This window comes from Periplaneta americana, chromosome 3, assembly GCF_040183065.1.
Source record: "Periplaneta americana isolate PAMFEO1 chromosome 3, P.americana_PAMFEO1_priV1, whole genome shotgun sequence".
NCBI lineage: Eukaryota > Metazoa > Arthropoda > Insecta > Blattodea > Blattidae > Periplaneta > Periplaneta americana.
Genome location: NC_091119.1, coordinates 35525761 through 35544898, shown reverse-complemented (window position 1 = coordinate 35544898; position 19138 = coordinate 35525761). Strand labels below are relative to the sequence as shown.

Here is a 19138-nt window from a genome sequence, read left to right as displayed (position 1 = left end):
AGCCAAACAGTTATATATGCCTACAAACAGAAATAGGCCACTTGTTCCAATTCACCAGCTACTATTAACTCTAGATTTTATGTTACTGGGTCTTTTCAACTATAGCCGATGTCAATAGTGCTTCAAAATACGCAGTGAGTAAATAATAAAATGTTTCAGTAGCAATTGCTTCTTTAAGACGAAATTACATATAATTTCTACATGGACCTGAAGCAGAGAGAGTGATTAGAGAATTTTATATGATACGAAATTCTCCTCGGGGTTTTGTGTACAGTTAACTTCACACACATTCCTGTAATTATTGTCACCTGGTGGTCATAATGCTGAGATTTTCCTAACAGAAATTCATATTTACCATTAAAACTATAACCTTACTTATAATAATTATTATTCAATTTAGTGGTCAATACAACTTTCATTTATTAACTCAGTGTACTACATATGAATCAAGGCCTACTGTAACAGGTTATGATTTTATATATGTTTCATGACTTACTCTACAGTACAGAATTTAAATAATAATTTCAGCCAATAAGAAATTGCCTTATATGTGTAAAATCATTACCAACTGCTGTTGAGTAGTTAAAATAGTGCTAACAGACGTTATAGTTAAGTGTTGGTTATCTTAAACAAAATTATGTTGAAAAAAATGGAAAATACATTAACAAAGCGTTAATTTAACATTCGTTAAGCAAAATTAAACACTACTTGGACAAACTGGCCATAGGTATGAATATTTTGAAAAAGAATAGAAGATATACCTTTCGAAAACATTCTACTTGTGTAATGAAGAGGATCAAATGGATTAATGGTTACAATTCTTCTACATAAAGCACGCATAAGGCATTGAAACTTCAATCTGCTCTCCAAATACGCATTTAAGGGCAGGATGCTTATTAACAGGGGTGTTGATAAAAAAAATCACTACAGACTCATCTCTGATTGTAGCAGAGTACTTTTAAATGACAGAAGTATTATCACAAAGTGCTTTTGTATTAACACTCTCATAACAATGTGCTTCTCTTGAATGTCCTGAGGATATTTCAACAAATAAAATAAGTTTTCACATAATTGATTCATCGTGTTTACCCTGCACAAGTCAAATGCATGCTAACAAGAAAGCCAGTTACACAACACAAGTACATGCAGTAAAATCCCTCATAACCGGCAATACCAAAACAACGGCGCTTTTAGCTGGGCCAAGAAAAAAAATGTTTAAATCTGCCATATTGTCACAGTCAGTTTTTCCACATTAGGAAGTTCGCACGAACTTTCGTTTTCAGTAAACATTCAAACCTAAAATTAGAATATTATTGTGTTGTGTGATGTGTTTTAATAAAGAAAATCCACACAGCTTTTGTGTTTGTTTAATTATGTTCGGGCCGTCAGTGTTGCCACATTAAAAAGTTCGCACAACTTTCATTTTCAGTGAATATTCGAACCTAAAATTAGTGTAATATTTGTGTTGTGTGATGTGTTTTAATAAAGAACATCCACACAGCTTTTATGTTTATTTAGTTATGTTTGGGCCATGAGTATTGCCACATCAGGAAGTTCACACAAACTTTAATTTTCAGTGAATATTCAAACCTAAAAATTAGTGTAACTTACTATTTGTGCTGTGTGACGTGTTTTAAAAAGGAAAATCCGCACAGTTTTTATGTTTATTCAGTTATGAGGAAGTGATAAAGAAATAAGCTTCACATGGCTGCAGTTTCAACATTTGGCACCATGAAATACGAACTATTTTCTGTATATACCAGTATTTATTCAATTATCTGGCAAAATCTCATATCCGGAACTAGCCTGGTCCCTTTGGTGCCAGATAAGAGGGATTCCACTGTATATTAACAGCACTTGTGAGAGGTAAAAATGTGAAATGCAAGTGGAGGTGCTGGATCAATGACTATACTGTTCTATCCTGATAAATTTGAATAGAAGAATGCAAAAATAATAGCTACCTGCATCATAAAAGTTGAAACTGATAATGAGTGACAGGGTGGTTTCACATTATTTCTTTGTGTGTTTCGATGGTAGACATTATTGTTTTCCAAAATTACTACATCCAGAATATCAACAATAGTATATTGCGATAGTAGATTGGTAAGTGTTATATGACAGAGGTGAGAGAAAGTTTGAAAAAACGAAGAGTATGTGCTGAGCTTCTTTAATTCCCAAGACTCTGTTACGCACTTAATGCCCATGTGTTGCACATTATTTTTTGCACAATCATAATTTTATATCTTTATTTTATTTATTATGTATTTTAGTTATGTATTAATTTTGAACTGAACATTCGTCATTTTGTTAATGGCAATGTGTAATTTTCTAGTTGACCGTGTTTTTTATATTCTTTTGTTTTATTTGTTGGATACGACTGCCTTTTAAGTGTATGCACTGTTCTAATAAATAAAAAGCTATTGCAATATACGAAATTAAAGTGTTTGAATCTTTTTCTATAAATAAGGATATTGAGTCTTTATCCCATAACATTTAATCATTTTTCAAACTTCACGTTCAATTTCAATGTTAATAAATAAAGTTACAGCTTGTTCTTTCAGAGTTCTTGTTCTTTTTTAATTTACAAGTGACTGTATATCACGTTTGTAGAGAATTTACTTACAACACAGGTGTTGTAAGTAAGTTACTTACTACACTGTTATTTTTAGTGTTTCCGTGATTGGTCTTCTTATTGGAGCTCGTGGTGTGATTCCCAAGTTCTTTGAAAGCTTCAGGAAGACTTTTGAAGTACCACAGACACTTACTGCTGACATCATAACTTCAGTTTTGAAACGCTCTTGCCAAATTCTGAGTCATCATATTCACTCTGTTTAATTTTTTTTTTCTTCACTTTATAATTCATATAGGTTTATTTTAATTTTCTTTCTACAGAATTTATGTAAACATTTAATATTGTAAAATTCATGTAGGAGAGTATACTGAGTCCTTCTGGGCTACCTCCAATGGGAGGCAGTTAGTATTATTATATTGAATATGTTGTATCTTCAAGTTACATGGCATGCAACAATGATGGTAAGTATGCAAAAAGAGCATGATTGTGCAAAAAATCATTCTTCTGCAAAATTCCTTTTGATTGGCCAAATTATTTCCACACAGTACCGATAACCCCTTTCTTAGACTGCAAACCAACTGCTTCTGCTACCAGAAAATGCAATAAAAATTATTCTAATGAAATTGCTAAGTGTTTGTGGAACATCTATTGCATATTCTAAATTACTACCACACTTACTAACAGCACTGGCAATAAGTTAATTTGAAAATCTTCCAATCCCGAAAATATCTCACGACTAAAGCATGTGATAGTTTCACAGAGTTGCCAACAAGTGAAACAAAACTCTGTGTATCAGGGTGACAAAATTTATGTACACCAGTTATAGTTATTTTGGTCTATTATTAAGAACTGTTTGTACGTGAATGCGCACAATGTGTGAGGCTAACCTACATTCATGTGGTAGTAATATACATTATTGTATTGTTAATTCTTTGACAAGAGTGATATCTCTTCTCTTTGTCCATCTTCATCTTTCACCCATGGCAACGTAACTTACACCTGAGACTAATGCCTTACCTTTATGTGGGATAAGCTAAAACAAATGCAGACAAGATTTTTTTGCGTAAATAATGCGAAATTGTAAGAATTCAACTTAATTCTTGTGTAACTACTTCCTTGCATGCACTTGACAAGTAACAGTTTGAGCTTCAGCACGCACCATCATGATTAACTGTAAAGATAAATGTAGTTGGAAGTCACAGAGGTAGAGCTCCCTGCTTTCATGATATCAGCACTAGGTACCATACTCCGATTGTCTTTACCCTCAGGAAAGACCCGGTACTCAATTTGATAGGATTTTGAGTGAACTTCAGGGTCGTTCTGGAGGTTTTGGCAGTGAGAACACTGCCAACACATGGGATTAAACCCGAGACCTCCCAGTCCATAGTTAGTCGCTCTGCCAACTGAGCTACCGTCCACCATGATTAACTATAATATGTGTATTTGTTTGGATCAAAGGCAGTAGTTAGTTTGGATACAGTATAAAGTTTCAGAGTAATGTTATTTTATGTATTGAAAATCCCTCACAACAATTTGATTTTCTGCAGCTTTGACTCACAACTACTAGGAATAATTCCTTTATGTCTGAAGCCGCAACCTACATTATAGTATACTTCCTATATAATGCTACTAGCAGATACAGCACCAGCTCAATATAGGAAGGCAGGAAGAGAAATCTAGGAAGAGAAACATGATGGTAGGACGTTTATTCACCTTGACCGAAGTTACCATAAATCTGATTCACCTGTTGAGTACAACGTATGAAAGTGGCACGTCTTGGCAACTCCTTCAACTTGGCGGCACCAGTATATGTGCAAGCTGAGCGCAGGCCACCCAAGATGTCTAACACAGTTGCTTCCACATCACCTTTATAGGGCACCTCCACTGTCTTGCCTTCTGATGATCTGTCAATACATATTCAGGATAATGCACATCAAGGAATCATGAGGGATTACAATATGAAATAAACTGCAGAAGTTACATCACTGTTAAAAAACGCAATCACAGAAAATGTAATAATTATATACGAACTATGTCTTCTTAATGCTATATACAAACTACACGCTGTACTTATACTCTAATGTTTGTGGAAATTGCAACACCATGAAGGATACATGTGACTGAAATTAAACTGATATCACAGATTAGGTACATGACAATACACAAATAATCAGAATTACAGAACTGTACCTGATCTGTGACCGTGAGATTTCAGTATGGTGTGAAGCCTCCATGCGCTGCAATCAGAGCCTCTAAGTATCATGGTATGGAATCAAAGAGGGTCTGGATATGTTCCTGGGGAATCTCCCTCCACGCAGTTTGTATGTGAGTCCACAAAGCATCAAGAGTGGGTGCTGGAGGACCATGACGAACAAGTTGCCGACCAATCATATCCCAGACATGTTCGATGAATGACATATCTGGCAAACATGCAGGCCAGGAAAGCAGTGATATCCGTCGTTCTTCGAAGAAGGCTTGCACAATTCTCGCCACATGTGGCTGGGCATTGTCCTGCTGAAATATGGCATGTGGAGTTGCCTGAAGGAAGGGCAGTACCTCGAGCTCTAAAACCTCCCTAATGTAGCAGTTGCTATTCAGATTGCCCTGAATACATAGGAGACGAGATCGCATATTTTAACCAATAGCACCTCAAACCAACACACTAGGCGTTTGTTCGCTATGCCACTCAACAATGCACACTCTCAGATTGCGTTCACCACAGTAGCGTCTAACACATTTGCAGCCATCATTGCAGGACAAGTTGAAGTGGGACTCATCCGAAAACACTACATTTTGCCACTCAGCATGCCAGTGACGGCGTTCACGTGCCCATTGCAGTCTGAGACGTTGGTGGTTTCTGGACAATGGAAGCCAATGCAATGGCATGCAAGCCACTAGTCCAGCCCTCAAAAGATGGCGACGAGCCATTGATCCAGACAGGTCCACACCCATTGCAGTACTCCAACGTCGACTCAACACTGTGGCTGAAGCTGTACAGTCCATCACGGCCGTGCTGTGGTCACATTATGTGGTCCAGTATCCGCTCGTCTTGCGTACGACCTCTTCTATCCACCGGTTCCACACACGCATCACTGTCATAGCAGCATGCCCTGTATGAGCTGAAATGTCACAGCATGACAAACCTGCTTCCCGGAGACCAACCATTCTGCCCCATTCGAACTCACTGACGTGCTGATATTGCGCCCTTCCACATCGACAAGGCATACCTGCACTAGCTTCCACGTTTCCACTTCGTTTGGTAGCTCTGCACTGACTGAGCAAGGCATAACACTGACCTTCCTGGTGACACAAGAGATGTCACTGTTGAGCCTATGTGTATGCCATCTCTCTGGAAACGTAATCAATTATTGATGGTACACTGTTCTACACATCTTCCAAGTTTGGAGTCGTTTGGAACATTCCTTCTGGGTGTTGCACTTTTCACAAACAGTTGCGTAAATAAAAGACAAAGCGATAACTGAAACACTCCCGGGGAAGAACAGAAGGGTTTTAGAAAAGGATGCTGTACAATAAAATTTTAAATTACAACAAACATTTGAGAAAAGAAAATAATTTAATCTTGAACACATTTCGTATTTATTGATTTCGAAAAAGAGTTCGATGTAGTGAATAGAAATAAATCATACTCCATTATGGAAAATTAAGGCTAACCATAACTCTTAAAACATGCACTAAAAACATAACACAATTCTAATATTACAATAAATACAGGAAGAAAATAACAGAAGAAATTTTAATACATCTCTCAGTAGGATGTAGCATTTCACCAATTCTTCTTAATATTCATATAACTGGTATGCTTCAAAATTGGAGAAGAATTATTAACAAAGACATAAAATTAAACAACACTATAATTTTTAATATTTTATTACACGCTTATAATGCTGTTATAATAATAATCAGTGGTGCTACAGCCCACGAAGGGTCAAGATCACCAGCTGGCTACTGGCCTCACAGCCACATGCCGAAGCAGAGGTGGACGATCATCCAACCAGAATGGAGGTATTGTGTGGTTAGCACAATGATCCCCCAGCCGTTATAGCTGGCATTCGCAACTGGATTTCGCTACCTAACATAGCTCCCCAAGTGCATCACGATGCTGGGTGGGCACCGGTCCCATACACTGGCTGAAATTTCATGAGAAAATTTCTTCCCCCATGAGGACTCAAATCAGCGCGCATTCCATAACGCGAATCCTAGGCAAGATGCCTTAGACCACGACGCCACGGCGCGGGACATAATGCTGTTATAATACAAACAAAAGGAGATCATTTTATTTTATTCTTTACATCAGACCTGACCATCAAGTCACTCTGTCGATCACAGAACATTTTAAATGTCGATCATAGAAGATTTTACATTTGTATCTTAATTTGTATGTAAGCCAGTTCTATCAGCTCATCCTACTGTATTTAGGAATCACTAGAAAAGTACACTGGCTTCCAAGTGGGAACTGACTGCGACAACCACTTATTTCCTGATTTGTGTCAGACTTCCAATGTACCTATCTGAGGGCTATGAAATTCATAAATAAGCCTTACCTGTATTCTGCTACCCCTCCTGCATGTTTTTCCATAGCCGTAGCAGAAGACATGCCATAGAAAAGCTTAAACTTGCGTCCATTGTGCTGTATGACGTCACCACCACACTGATCATGTCCAGCAAACATTCCTCCAGCCATCACGAAATCTGCTCCTGCTCCAAACGCTTTTGCAACATCCCCTGGACATGTGCATCCTCCGTCCTGAATGCAAAAATTCGAAATTCACACAATGTAACTTCAGGTTAGTTCAAATTAAGAGAAAACATAAATATATGAGAAATTGGCTCCACTCACGAATGAGTGAGAAGAGCTTCAGACTTACCGAAATTATGTGCCCCTGCAGTCCATGTGCTGCATCAGCACATTCGAGCACGGCACTCAGCTGGGGGAATCCAACACCGGTCTTGATCCGTGTCGTGCACACGGAGCCTGGTCCAATCCCGACTTTCACTATGTCGGCTCCAGACAGAATCAATTCTTCTACCATTTCACCCGTCACAACATTCCCAGCCTGCACACACATTACATCAAATACACTCAGGCCCGGATTCTTCAACCTTTGTTAAAATGCACCTAACATAGCGTTAATTAACTGTAAGTCAAAAGTATGAATTGTTGTTAAAAATATTGCGTTTCTTCAACTTTACATTTCACATTTTAACATTCTGTTTGTTAACTCTCTGTTAGGACCAGAGATTCTAGAGTTTAACCACAGTCTACTATATAGTCGCGATGCTCAATATGTAGTAAAAATGCAAACATGGGTAGTTGCCCACCACTAGGATCGCTACTATCGCCTCATCATCGCAGATCTCTCTCCTAGCAGACGACAAAATATGTTACACTTTCGTTGTGTTCTTTTGGAAAAATTAACACCTTCCTTCCATTATTGAAATATTAAATGCATAAAGTTAATTTATTATTTTAATGAAGTATATTAAATTCCACCATATAAACTCGAAGATACCTTCAAGAAATAGGTTAATATTATTTTTGTTTGTGCAAAACGAACTGAAATTTACTATAATAGCTTCACTCATTCAAGATTATAGCGATAATTAACTATGAAACCAATAAATATTAATTTGCATTTCCCTTTACAACAATAATAATGGAAATATGAATTAATGGAGTAACTTATGTGTACCGGTACTTGTAGTGTAGGCTTACGTAGTTAACAAAGTGGGATGAGGTTAAGCAATAATAATCACACCAGAATTGGAAATAAAACGTGATCAATAAATTTTATTGTAACAGGCTTTTTCTACGTCTCTAGTAAAGCAACAAATAAAAATAACAACAAAATTAACAGCTATAATTAAAAACATATCCTTTGAAGAAAAAAGTAGGCCTAAGCAATAATAATCCCACCAGAATTGAAAATAAAACGTGATCAATAAATTTAATTAAAACAAACTTAATTTTTCTACGTCTTTAGTAAAATAACACATAAAAATAATAACAAAATTAATAGCTACAATTAAAAATATATCCTCTGAAAAAAAAGTAGAACTAACCTTTATTTCCCTGGAAATTTAACAGCCTAAGTGACAGAACTTTAACCGGTATGTATGTATGTATTTATTTACACTGCAAGTGGGCAAGCACCCGGTGGCAGTGGTATATACAATATTAACAATACACAGTTAAAATGATAAGCAAAGTTAAAATGATGTAATGTCCTTTCGGTTAGATTGAAACATTTCATTGTGAAATTTAAGGATATAATGTATTCTAACAGTCACAAAGAACTTCAAAATTAAGAGTTTTGTTTCTGTACAGCATTCTTGTGGAAACCCAGGAACCTTTCTGAATCTTTCGGAAATCGGAAAAAGGATAACTCTGGCCTCTTTCTCTTACTGTTGCTACAATTTATAGCACTACAAACGTCTCCTCCTTGTCCCATATTATTATTCCAATTATTATATTTTAGTCATTAACATTTTCATTACAACCAATAACGAACATTTCACAAGCATCAATGTGAAATACGCAACGAGCTAGCACTCGATAGAAATACGATACAGTCCAAAGTCGACCATGGACAGTCTATTGTTTCTAGTTGCTAACCACTTGGAGAGCTTTATCACGAGATTTGCAAAAAAACACCTCAAGCTTCGCGACTGTATATAGTAGACTGTGGTTTAACCATAACCTATAACCAAGCATAGGCTCACTTCTGTTTTCTAAACTCTGACAATTGCTATTCTTGCTTGTTTTCGTTGTTTGATTCAGACAGAACAGAAGTCTTTCCATTCTCTCTGGTTTGATTTCTGCTTCTTTCCTCGTCTGTATCACAATAGCGTGGAGCGGTGTATTGGTATTGCCAGTATTGCTGTTATGAAATGGAAAACACTGGAACAAAAAGAAATCGTGGGACTAATTTCTCTTTGTTCGAAAGAAACCTTCTGCTGGAAATTATTTCGCAGTATAAACCAATTAATGAGAATAAACAAACAAACGGATCTAAGTTGAAAGCGAAAAGTGAGGCTTGGCAGAAAATAGCCTATACCTTTGTATGAACTTCTGTTCTGCCAATCACAGAAATCATCCACTCTGTTTATGTATTCATGGATATCATTTCCTAAGTAATCAAGATATACAAGTTCAGCATCTAATGCACCAGCCATATTGGATACTTCTATGCTAACAGAGAGTTAAATTATTTAACTGCATGAAATTGGGCAGTTAAATTAACATATGTTTTAACAGCCTGTTAGTACTAACAGTAGTTGAAGAAATGCTTCAACTGTTAAGTTTACAGTTAAAATGGAATAACACACTGTTATAATTTAACAAAGGTTGAAGAAACCGGGCCTGATGGTATAGGATGAAAAATGATTCTGGATAAGCACCAAAGATAAGCAGACCTATTTAGTGTAACGTTTTACATATTACAGCTTGATGTTATATACAAACGACATTTCAGTTTTGTGTATAATTGTGTAGTATAAAAATGAACAGATATGAAGTATGACTCAAGCAACAAATCACCTTTACAGGCATCTAGTACTCAATATAATCAACAGCAATGTGCGCACGCACGCATGTACACACGCATGCACAGACACGAGAGATCAAAAGTTGCTTTCTCCAATATTCATTTTTAGGTTTCATACTTGTATACCCTGGTGAAAAGACTCCGACATAAATTATATCAAGTTAAACATCTGTTGAAGGGTTCATCACCACTGCCGCTACACTTGAAAAGACATATATTTCTCATTGATCAGACCTATATGGATGTATGGCTGTGGTATATGGGAATCTGCATCCAATTCCCAAATCAGACAAATTCAGACAATACAGAACCGGGTCCTTCGTCTAATTGTGGATGCACCCTGGTACATCTGCAATGACAACCTACACAAACACTTGAACGTGCCTACAGTTGAATCCACCCTGCACAGCTCCTACATACGACTTCATCACTCAACAGTTAACCATCAAAATGAACTGCTTAATACCATCCCAGAACAACTTCCACCGCCTCGCCAAATAAGAAGATTAAAAAGAAAAAGACACTCAGATCTGTTGTTTGAAGATTAACATTTTTGTTTTGTTTCACATATTGCCAGAGGACAGTCATAGGACTGCAACCTCCATACATGTTTCTCGTGTGCTTTTATAGCACAGTATTTATAATTTTTAAGCACAATTGTATTGTACATAATTGTATAATAAAGTTTTCTTATGATTGGAAAAAAAAAATACTTGTACACATATACAGAGTCAAACTGATGTAATAAGCTGTGGGTTGGCAATCCTGTTCATGCGTCAACCATTTTTCCATTGTCACGTCTTGAAAACAGCCCTCATTTTTCCGATATACACTTGATATGACAACAGGATGGAGCACCACCTCATTTTGATGTAGGAGTGAGGGACTTCTTGAATCAGCAATTGCATGAATGGATTGGCCGTAGTGGCACAACAAAATGGCCACCCACATCATGCAACCTGAGAAAATATGATTTTTCTCTGAGGAGTATCCTCAAAAATGATGTTTTTGTTCAGAAAATGCAGGATCTGCATCAGTTGCAACAGATGATCGAACAGTTATTCGTGAAAATCGAAGTCATCTGTAAATCAGTGTATAAACATTGTGAATTGTGTATCGAAAAACAGGGCTTCCATTTTGAATAACATCTGTAAAGTAATGTGTAGTCAAATGTAAATACAATATAATGAAACGTAAGGAAGTATTTGGAGATTAGCGACTTTTAACCCTTACTAGCAGTAAGGATGTGAAAACTTACTTGGAATGTTCCATTATGAGACAAGAGGGTGTCACTGTGTTACCATCCTCCTTGACTCCATAATTAGATAACCTGGTCAATACATTGCACACTTCGTCTGATTACCTGCTTGGGGTTTTTCCGAGGTTTTCCCCAACCGTAAGGTGAATGCCAAGTAATCTATGGCGAATCCTCGGCCTCAACTTGCCAAATACCATCTCACTATCACCAATATCGACACTAAATAACCTAGTAGTTGATACAGCGTCGTTAAATAACCAATTAAAGAAACACATTGCACCAGCTCGTCAAGGCATGGGGCTATTAAATTTTTCGATAATCTTCTATACAAGCTTTAATTTGAAAACCTTACAAATTATTAGTATGGGCAGCTAATTTGCAGTATTTGTCTATCAGCTATGGACATCTAACAATGTTCGCAATTTGAAGGGAGCTTTCGACATGTGTTCATTAACAGTTTCCTTGTTAGAAGCAAAATCAGACACTTCTTTTTTCGAAGATTTCCTATTTCTTTTAACCCTCTGTAGTTGAGAACTCTTGGGGGATTACCCATAGTAATGTATGGTGGGTCCCTATCACCACGGCATGGCACGTCCTCAGGTTGCGGACAGAGGAGACGGCCTCCAGATATGGAGGGTAGCTGCAAATATATTGAATAAGCAGTCGTGGACAGCCGATAAGGGGTGGTCCTCCAGCTTGGGGGTTGGGCGAAGGGCTAACAACCCATCACCGTAAAAAAACAGCTTGTTACGAGTCCCTACAATAAGCCTCGGAATAGGACTGATTCTCTGGCACGACCACAGCAAAGGAAGAGTGGAGGGAAAAAGACCTTTAGGGAGGCCAAGACGTAGATGGGAGGATAACATTAAAATGGATTTGAGGGAGGTGGGGTATGATGATAGAGACTGGATTAATCTTGCACAGGATAGGGACCGATGGCGGGCTTATGTGAGGGCGGCAATGAACCTTCGGGTTCCTTAAAAGCCATTTGTAAGTAAGTAAGTAAGAAGTAAAATACTTCACGAGTCTCTTCTCTTATTTCGAATGTTCTCTCTTCTCAATTCAGCTCTGCACACAGATACTGTCATACTCAGTGAAGGAAGTGGGAAAAAAACAGAGGAAGTATGCTACCCCAAAATTTTCCCATGGCATACCTCGATTTAAAAAAGGCATATTCCCTTCCTTACAACATAAACATACATATATGTAAAAATTAATCCTTGGTTCCACAGAACACATCTGTTGTGGCCACAATGATTATCAGAGGCGAAAAATTCGCTCCGGTGCCGGGGATCGAGCCCAGATCCTTGGTTCTACATACCAAGTGCTCTAACCACTGAGCTACGCTGCAGTTCAATCCACAGCACTGGATCAAATCCGTCTCCTATAGTGTTTTTCCCTTTGTGGTCTGACTACAAGTTCGACATATATGTTGACATAATCAGCTCCTCTGATAATCATTGTTACCACAACAGATATGTTCTGTGAGACCAAGGATTAATCTTTACATAGATTCTTCGCTCAACAGTGCATATTACTGTGGAATTCTGGCCACCAAGTCACTCAATTGAGTGCGCTCTTTGTATAATAGGCAGTTGACTTCATATATGTCAACATATATGTTCAACTTGGAGTCAGGACACAAAGGGAAAAACACTAGAGAAGATGGATTCGATCTGGTGCTGTGGATTGAACTTCGGCGTAGCTCAGTGGTTAGAGCACTTGGTACGTAGACCCAAGGACCAGGGTTTGATCTCCTCTGATAACCATACACATATATGATGTACACAATAAATAATTTCGTTCAATCAGTTATGCGAATCTTTGAAGCTTACGCAACACATTAAATTTCTTAATAAAATAATTTCAAGTTACTTCAGTTGCTTACTAGATTATTTTGCAATGTCCATTGAGACATCATTTAAAATAATGTTGAAGCTTCAAAGCGCCTTACTTAATTATAAATAAAAAGTGCAACAACAATAAATGAGTCACCAAATTGGCAACAATGGCCACCACAAGCTACAGGCCACAGCCTTCTATACTTCTAAGCATTCCAGGGATTGACTTATCAAATAAACATATCTAAATACATGTTGAATACAGTTCCTGAAGGCTGTGGTTTAGATTTACGGAGCAAAGAGATAGTACTCTTTGTTGTGAGGATATGTATAAACAAATTTTTACGGATCATATTTTTTCATGATGGTATGTCATATTTTTCACTAACGTATGTCTTCTGGCCATAGAAACCTGTGGTGATATTCCATACCAGCACATACCGTCTCACTTCCCTCACTGGTCATACATTTTATTTCATATCACACTTTCTATTCATATATGATACAATACAAGAGTAATTCAAGACTTAAACACTCAAAAGGGAAGGGGAACTCTTAATAAGTCTCCTTAAATTTTACAAAGCAATACCTTTTCTTACAGCTCGTTCGGAATGACATGATGCTTCAAAGTCTTACACATCACAGCAAAATAATCAAGGGTTGCCGTGGACAGTTAAAGTTTGTCTGTTTTCCTTCAGCTAACTTCTGTGATGGATACTGAAGAGTTCGTGCAAAAAAAAAAAAAAAAAAAAAAAAAAAAGATGTAGATGAGCAGTGAAAAACGGATCATTTTACAGTACATTAATTAACCACATTACAACATAAACTTGTAATCAGATCTTCGGATGAAGTCTAGAAACTTGTAATCAGAACTTCAGATGAAGTCTAGAAACTTGTAATCAGACCTTCGGATGAAGTCTAGAAACTTGTAACAGTCCTCTGGATGAAGTCTAGAAACTTGTAATCAGAGCTTTGAATGAAGTCTAGAAACTTGTAATCAGTCCTTTGGATGAAGTCTAGAAGTCTAGAAACTTGTAATCAGATCTTCAGATGAAGTCTAGAAACTTGTAATCAGACCTTCGGATGAAGTCTAAAAACTTGTAATCAGACCTTTGGATGAAGTCTAGAAACTTGTAATCAGACCTTCGGATGAAGTCTAGAAACTTGTAATCAGTCCTTTGGATGAAGTCTAGAAACTTGTAATCAGACTTTCAGATGAAGTCTAGAAACTTGTAATCAGTCCTTCGGATGAAGTCTAGAAACTTGTAATCAGGTCTTCGGATGAAGTCTAGAATCTGTAATAACCCGAACTGTTGCTGCACACATTCACTTGTAGTTGCACATAGAATGTATGCATATAATTCTCACTGCTCTACTGACATCGATCAATTGTGTGTATTAGGAATGTGTGTTCCATGTGATGTCCCATTGTCACTGATAAATTGAAGGGTTCAGAGTCACAGTGGGCCAAGCACCATATATTAAAAAAGGGAGAAAACAAGGCTTAAAATTAAGTGAATACCATAATTCAATTATACATATAGCAAGTAATATCAATTATGCATATCAGAACTAAATGATATGTCAATCTTCATTAAACAACGGTATTCACTTAACTTTAACCCTTTGCTTTCTCCATTTTTTAATAAATGACACTTAGTTCACTATGGCTCTGAACCATTGAACCTGGTGCTTTCTATTATATCCAAATGATATTGTTGGCAAGGATGCTGCTGGTTGACCAGAAACAGCCAAAACTGGTCAAACTATGTGCCTGGTGTAGTCAATATCGGCTGTCATGAGCCATACTAGCTGACAATTGGTTTCAAACACAATTGAGTTTTGAGTGTAGTGCTAGTTTCGCCACACCTGTGGCTCAAGTGCTAGTGCGTTGGTCTTTCATTCATGCAGCCCAGGTTCGATTCCTAGCCAGGCTGTGATGAAATTTGTCGTGGACAAAGCAGACATTGAAGAGGGTTTTTCTAGAATACTCCTGTTCCTCCTATAATCTGCAATAGTTAAAAACAGACTGGGGTGAAGTGTTTGGGTTAGTACCGATTTCTGATGATATAGGAAGAACTTGTAGCTCTGGGGCTTATCAGGTTACTTGTCTGAAGATGGGACCTAGTGCTGTCAGGGCCTGAGGCAGGATAGCCTACCTGTCAGCACAGGATTCACGAATACCACCCAGACCACATACTGGACTTGGTCAGTCATCACATATATATGGCATACAATGAAGCAAAGTATGTCTAAGTACATAGATTCATTCAGGATCTAGTCCTGAAAAAGCTACGCTAAGTACTAGTTTGTCATGTTTATTTTCTATGTTCATGGTTTATTGTGTAATGGTGATAATTCGATATAATTTAGAACAAAGAATATTTATTTACAACAGTTATGTGAAAAAACATTATCACAAATCCTCAAGAGAAAATTCCGTACATTACATGTAGCATTTGACCACAGAATAATTAGCAAAGGTTTGTGGCCTCCTAGATCCCCGGACTTAAATCCCTGTGACTTTAGTGGGCTACCCTTAAACAAAATGTGTATACACGAACAATCCATATGATCTGAAGGATTTAAAGAAAAATATTCATCAAGGAATTTTTTTAAATACAGCAAAATGAACTTCATGCAGTCCTGATATCTTTGTCAACAAGATTTACGCATGTTTAAGAGCAGAGGGTGAATACTTGGGTAGTTTGATGTAATGGTTATTATTTCTAATGAGTAAAGTAAACAGCTTATGTCAGTGAAATAAGTTATTAAAACAACATTCGAGCAGTGCAGATTAACCCTTCTGGTAGGCAAGTGTTAGAATTTTACGGTTAGGAATTGAGAAATAGACCAATTTTTGTGACAGCCCAAAGTTCAGTGAGCAGATATGTCAGGTTAGTGTTTGTTTGATTTAACTTAGCTGTGAGTTCAAGGTTAGAGGGTTTGGTAAGGGAACATCTCTTGTACAAAAGATCAGGTTAACTTGTCTTAGATTACCTACGAGTTCAGTGACAAGGTTAGAGAGTTTTATGAGGGGATAGCTATCCCTTGTACAAATGATTATGTTAACTTAGTTTAGCTTAAATCTTAATTCAGTAACAAGGTTAAAAGGTTTGGTGAGAAGACAGCTACAGTATCTCTTGTACAAAAGATTAGGTTAGCTTGGCTTACCTTAGCCCCCCTCCCCCAAGTTCAGTGAGACAGGGTTAGAGAGTTTCATGAAGGAATAGCTATCTCTCGGATAAAATATAGGCTAGTTTATTTGAAGTATAGAAGATCCAAGTCTTACAGCCAGTTCACTAAATTTCTAGTATCCTGGCACAATACCACTGGACTTGACATACGCCAATAATCTGTCTTTTATCTTCCGTAACTGCCACACCTCGTGCTGACCACCACCCATGTAGTATACTGTAGCTGTCTGGAGTGCGTGTCTATAACTCATATTTTCCTCCTCTATCGATACTTATTTCACAATTTTTAACCAATCTTATCGGTACTTATTTCACAATTTTAACCTATCACAAAATGACATGTCATTTCAATTTCCTACGAGGGAATAACTAAAACCTCAACGTTGAAAGTCTTGTGTAATAGGATAAGAAAGATTCACTGATACTGATGCTTATATCTGTGTACTTTGCGTAGTTTTTTACCGGCTAATCTCTTGGTTTCGGTTTCGGTCCAACTCTCTGGTAAACTCTATCTTTCTCCCAGACATCTCTTCTCACGAAGGCAAACAATCATGTTATTCCGAATTAGCTATACTTAAGATAAGCTATTATTTTAACTTACGATAATGGTATGACTTGGGAAGGTGGCGCGAACTTTGCGGACGTACTCGACAAAATGCTGAGAGTAACCATTGGCGACATCCAGGCAGATGTACGTCACACCTGGAATCTCTGTGAGAATCTGTGACAATCTTTCGAAGTCTCCTTGTCCTGTACCCGAACTGGCAGCAACGTATCGCAGGTACTCAGGGTTGTTTTCTGCGAAGTCTTTCCATTCCTCCAAACTATAATATTTGTGCACTGTTGTGAACAGTCCATGCTAGAGGAAGACAGCATAAATGTGTACATCAAAAACAAATAGTAACATATACTATGCATATGTATGTTGAAAGAAACAATGTAAACATAATCACAGTAAAGGGTAGTCATAGTAGGCCTATCTAAAACAATACCGATTAAAAATGATTACTGGTACTCAAATTACAAGTTATGTCAAAACCATGTACTAATTAAAATTTATGTAGACCTATTCAAGGCTGAATACTGAATTAATAGGTACGTCACCTTCACACTTTCTTTAATTTTCCTATGTAGATTACAACATGTCAAACAATACATTAAATAATAAATAATTAGAGCCCACAAGAATGATACAATTGTAACTAATTACCTTTATTGACAAACCACAAATGTGAGAAAAAAATATGAAAAAAAAGCAAGCCGGTATAGCACACATTCCTTTTCGTCCATCTGATATTACTTGATGACGTTCCAATATTAATTTACAATCTTCGTACCACTCTGTGAATGGCACCAAGGTTCCCTCCACCATTAATCAAGTGACCTATTTCTTATGTTAAGCAGCGATTGTACTAACCTTCGCAAGAGTCTTGGCCATTTCAAAAGTTCCGACTGTATCCATATTTGAAGCAATGACAGGAATACCTTTATAAGTTTGCTTCGAATTTCTAAATGTTATCTCTCGATATAAGTCCACCTGTGTAAATAACAATTAAAAACAATTACTACTTACGGCACTGATTAGGTACAATAATAACGCAATGCAGAATACATTATGTAGGTCATGCCGGAAAAAAATGGATATAACATACATCTGCTCTACTTCGTAGAGTGCTTCGTTTCGGTCGTAGCAATACATCTTTAAAATCTAATTTAATTTCATTAATAATATTTGGCATAGTGAATCACAACACTACAAAATGCTTCCAACCACCTCAACTTAGTGCGTAAACCTACACCATCGACAATCACGGGAACCCACTAACCCTATTAAACGCCGGCACTTCTGCTCATCTGATTTTGCCTTTTATATCAAATGGATCAACAGCACCAGTGTTACCAACTGTTAGATTTCTACAAACTTGCTTCGAAAATTTGCTAAATCACGGCTAAACTGATAGGATAATACGCAGAAAAATATATTTTGTATTTAATTCTGTAACTCTGTTTAATGTGAAGAATTATTTTGAGTTAAATAAATCAAGAAAATTACTTCCTGATTTTAAGAGAAATAAAATAAGAAATTACAAGGTATAAAGGTATGGAGTTAAAGGCAGTTATGCAGTAGTTTATTACTACAAACTTCTCTTATTAAAGGGTTGTACAAGGGTAACGTGATATAAAAGAATTAAATTTAGTCAATGTAAAGAGTTTGTTTACAAACTAAAATATGAAGCTTACAGCACTAGACTGTAGTGATGTTTCAAAGCCAAGAGCAAAGAGGGGGATGTGAATCATAGAAAAATAAATAGAGTTGTCAATACTGTCAATTCTTACAAAAAAAATATATATATTCTAGCGAACAGGGTGACCAATATAGCTTTTTTCAAGCTAAATCTAGCTTTTTTTATGTTTATCTCAAACTATTCGTGGTAAGTACGATAAAATATGTTGTAATACAGATAAAAGTTAAAAAAAGTTTCATCATGCAAGAATACGTGATCTGCTTATCATTCTTCTTTCCCACCTCCTTCCCTTTCTTGCTGTGGTGACGTGACTCACGTGATCCATATATGGAGACATGGGGAACCCCCGGATACATTGAGATATCAATGATGTTGGTGTTGTTTGATTCTTCTTGGTAGTATTTATTCAAGTTCAAAGCTATATGAACGGAGATATATTCGGTAACATCTAGTAGAGAT

At 37.0% G+C, this 19138-nt stretch overlaps 1 protein-coding gene across 1 annotated transcript in view; it reads right to left on the bottom strand.

Moving 5' to 3' along the window:
• Positions 1–18300, bottom strand: part of LOC138695917 (GMP reductase 1-like) — a 38776-nt gene extending 20476 nt beyond the window's left edge. Inside the window, exons 1-6 of the mRNA XM_069820280.1 lie at positions 18086–18300; positions 17851–17970; positions 17035–17292; positions 7459–7647; positions 7135–7337; positions 1116–4476 (exon numbers count right to left, since the gene is read on the bottom strand). Of these exons, the coding sequence (XP_069676381.1) occupies positions 4278–4476; positions 7135–7337; positions 7459–7647; positions 17035–17292; positions 17851–17970; positions 18086–18172 (1056 nt within the window). The 5' untranslated portion in view covers positions 18173–18300 and the 3' untranslated portion in view covers positions 1116–4277. The remainder of the gene's footprint in view (positions 1–1115; positions 4477–7134; positions 7338–7458; positions 7648–17034; positions 17293–17850; positions 17971–18085) is intronic.
• Between the last annotated feature and the right edge of the window lie 838 nt (positions 18301–19138).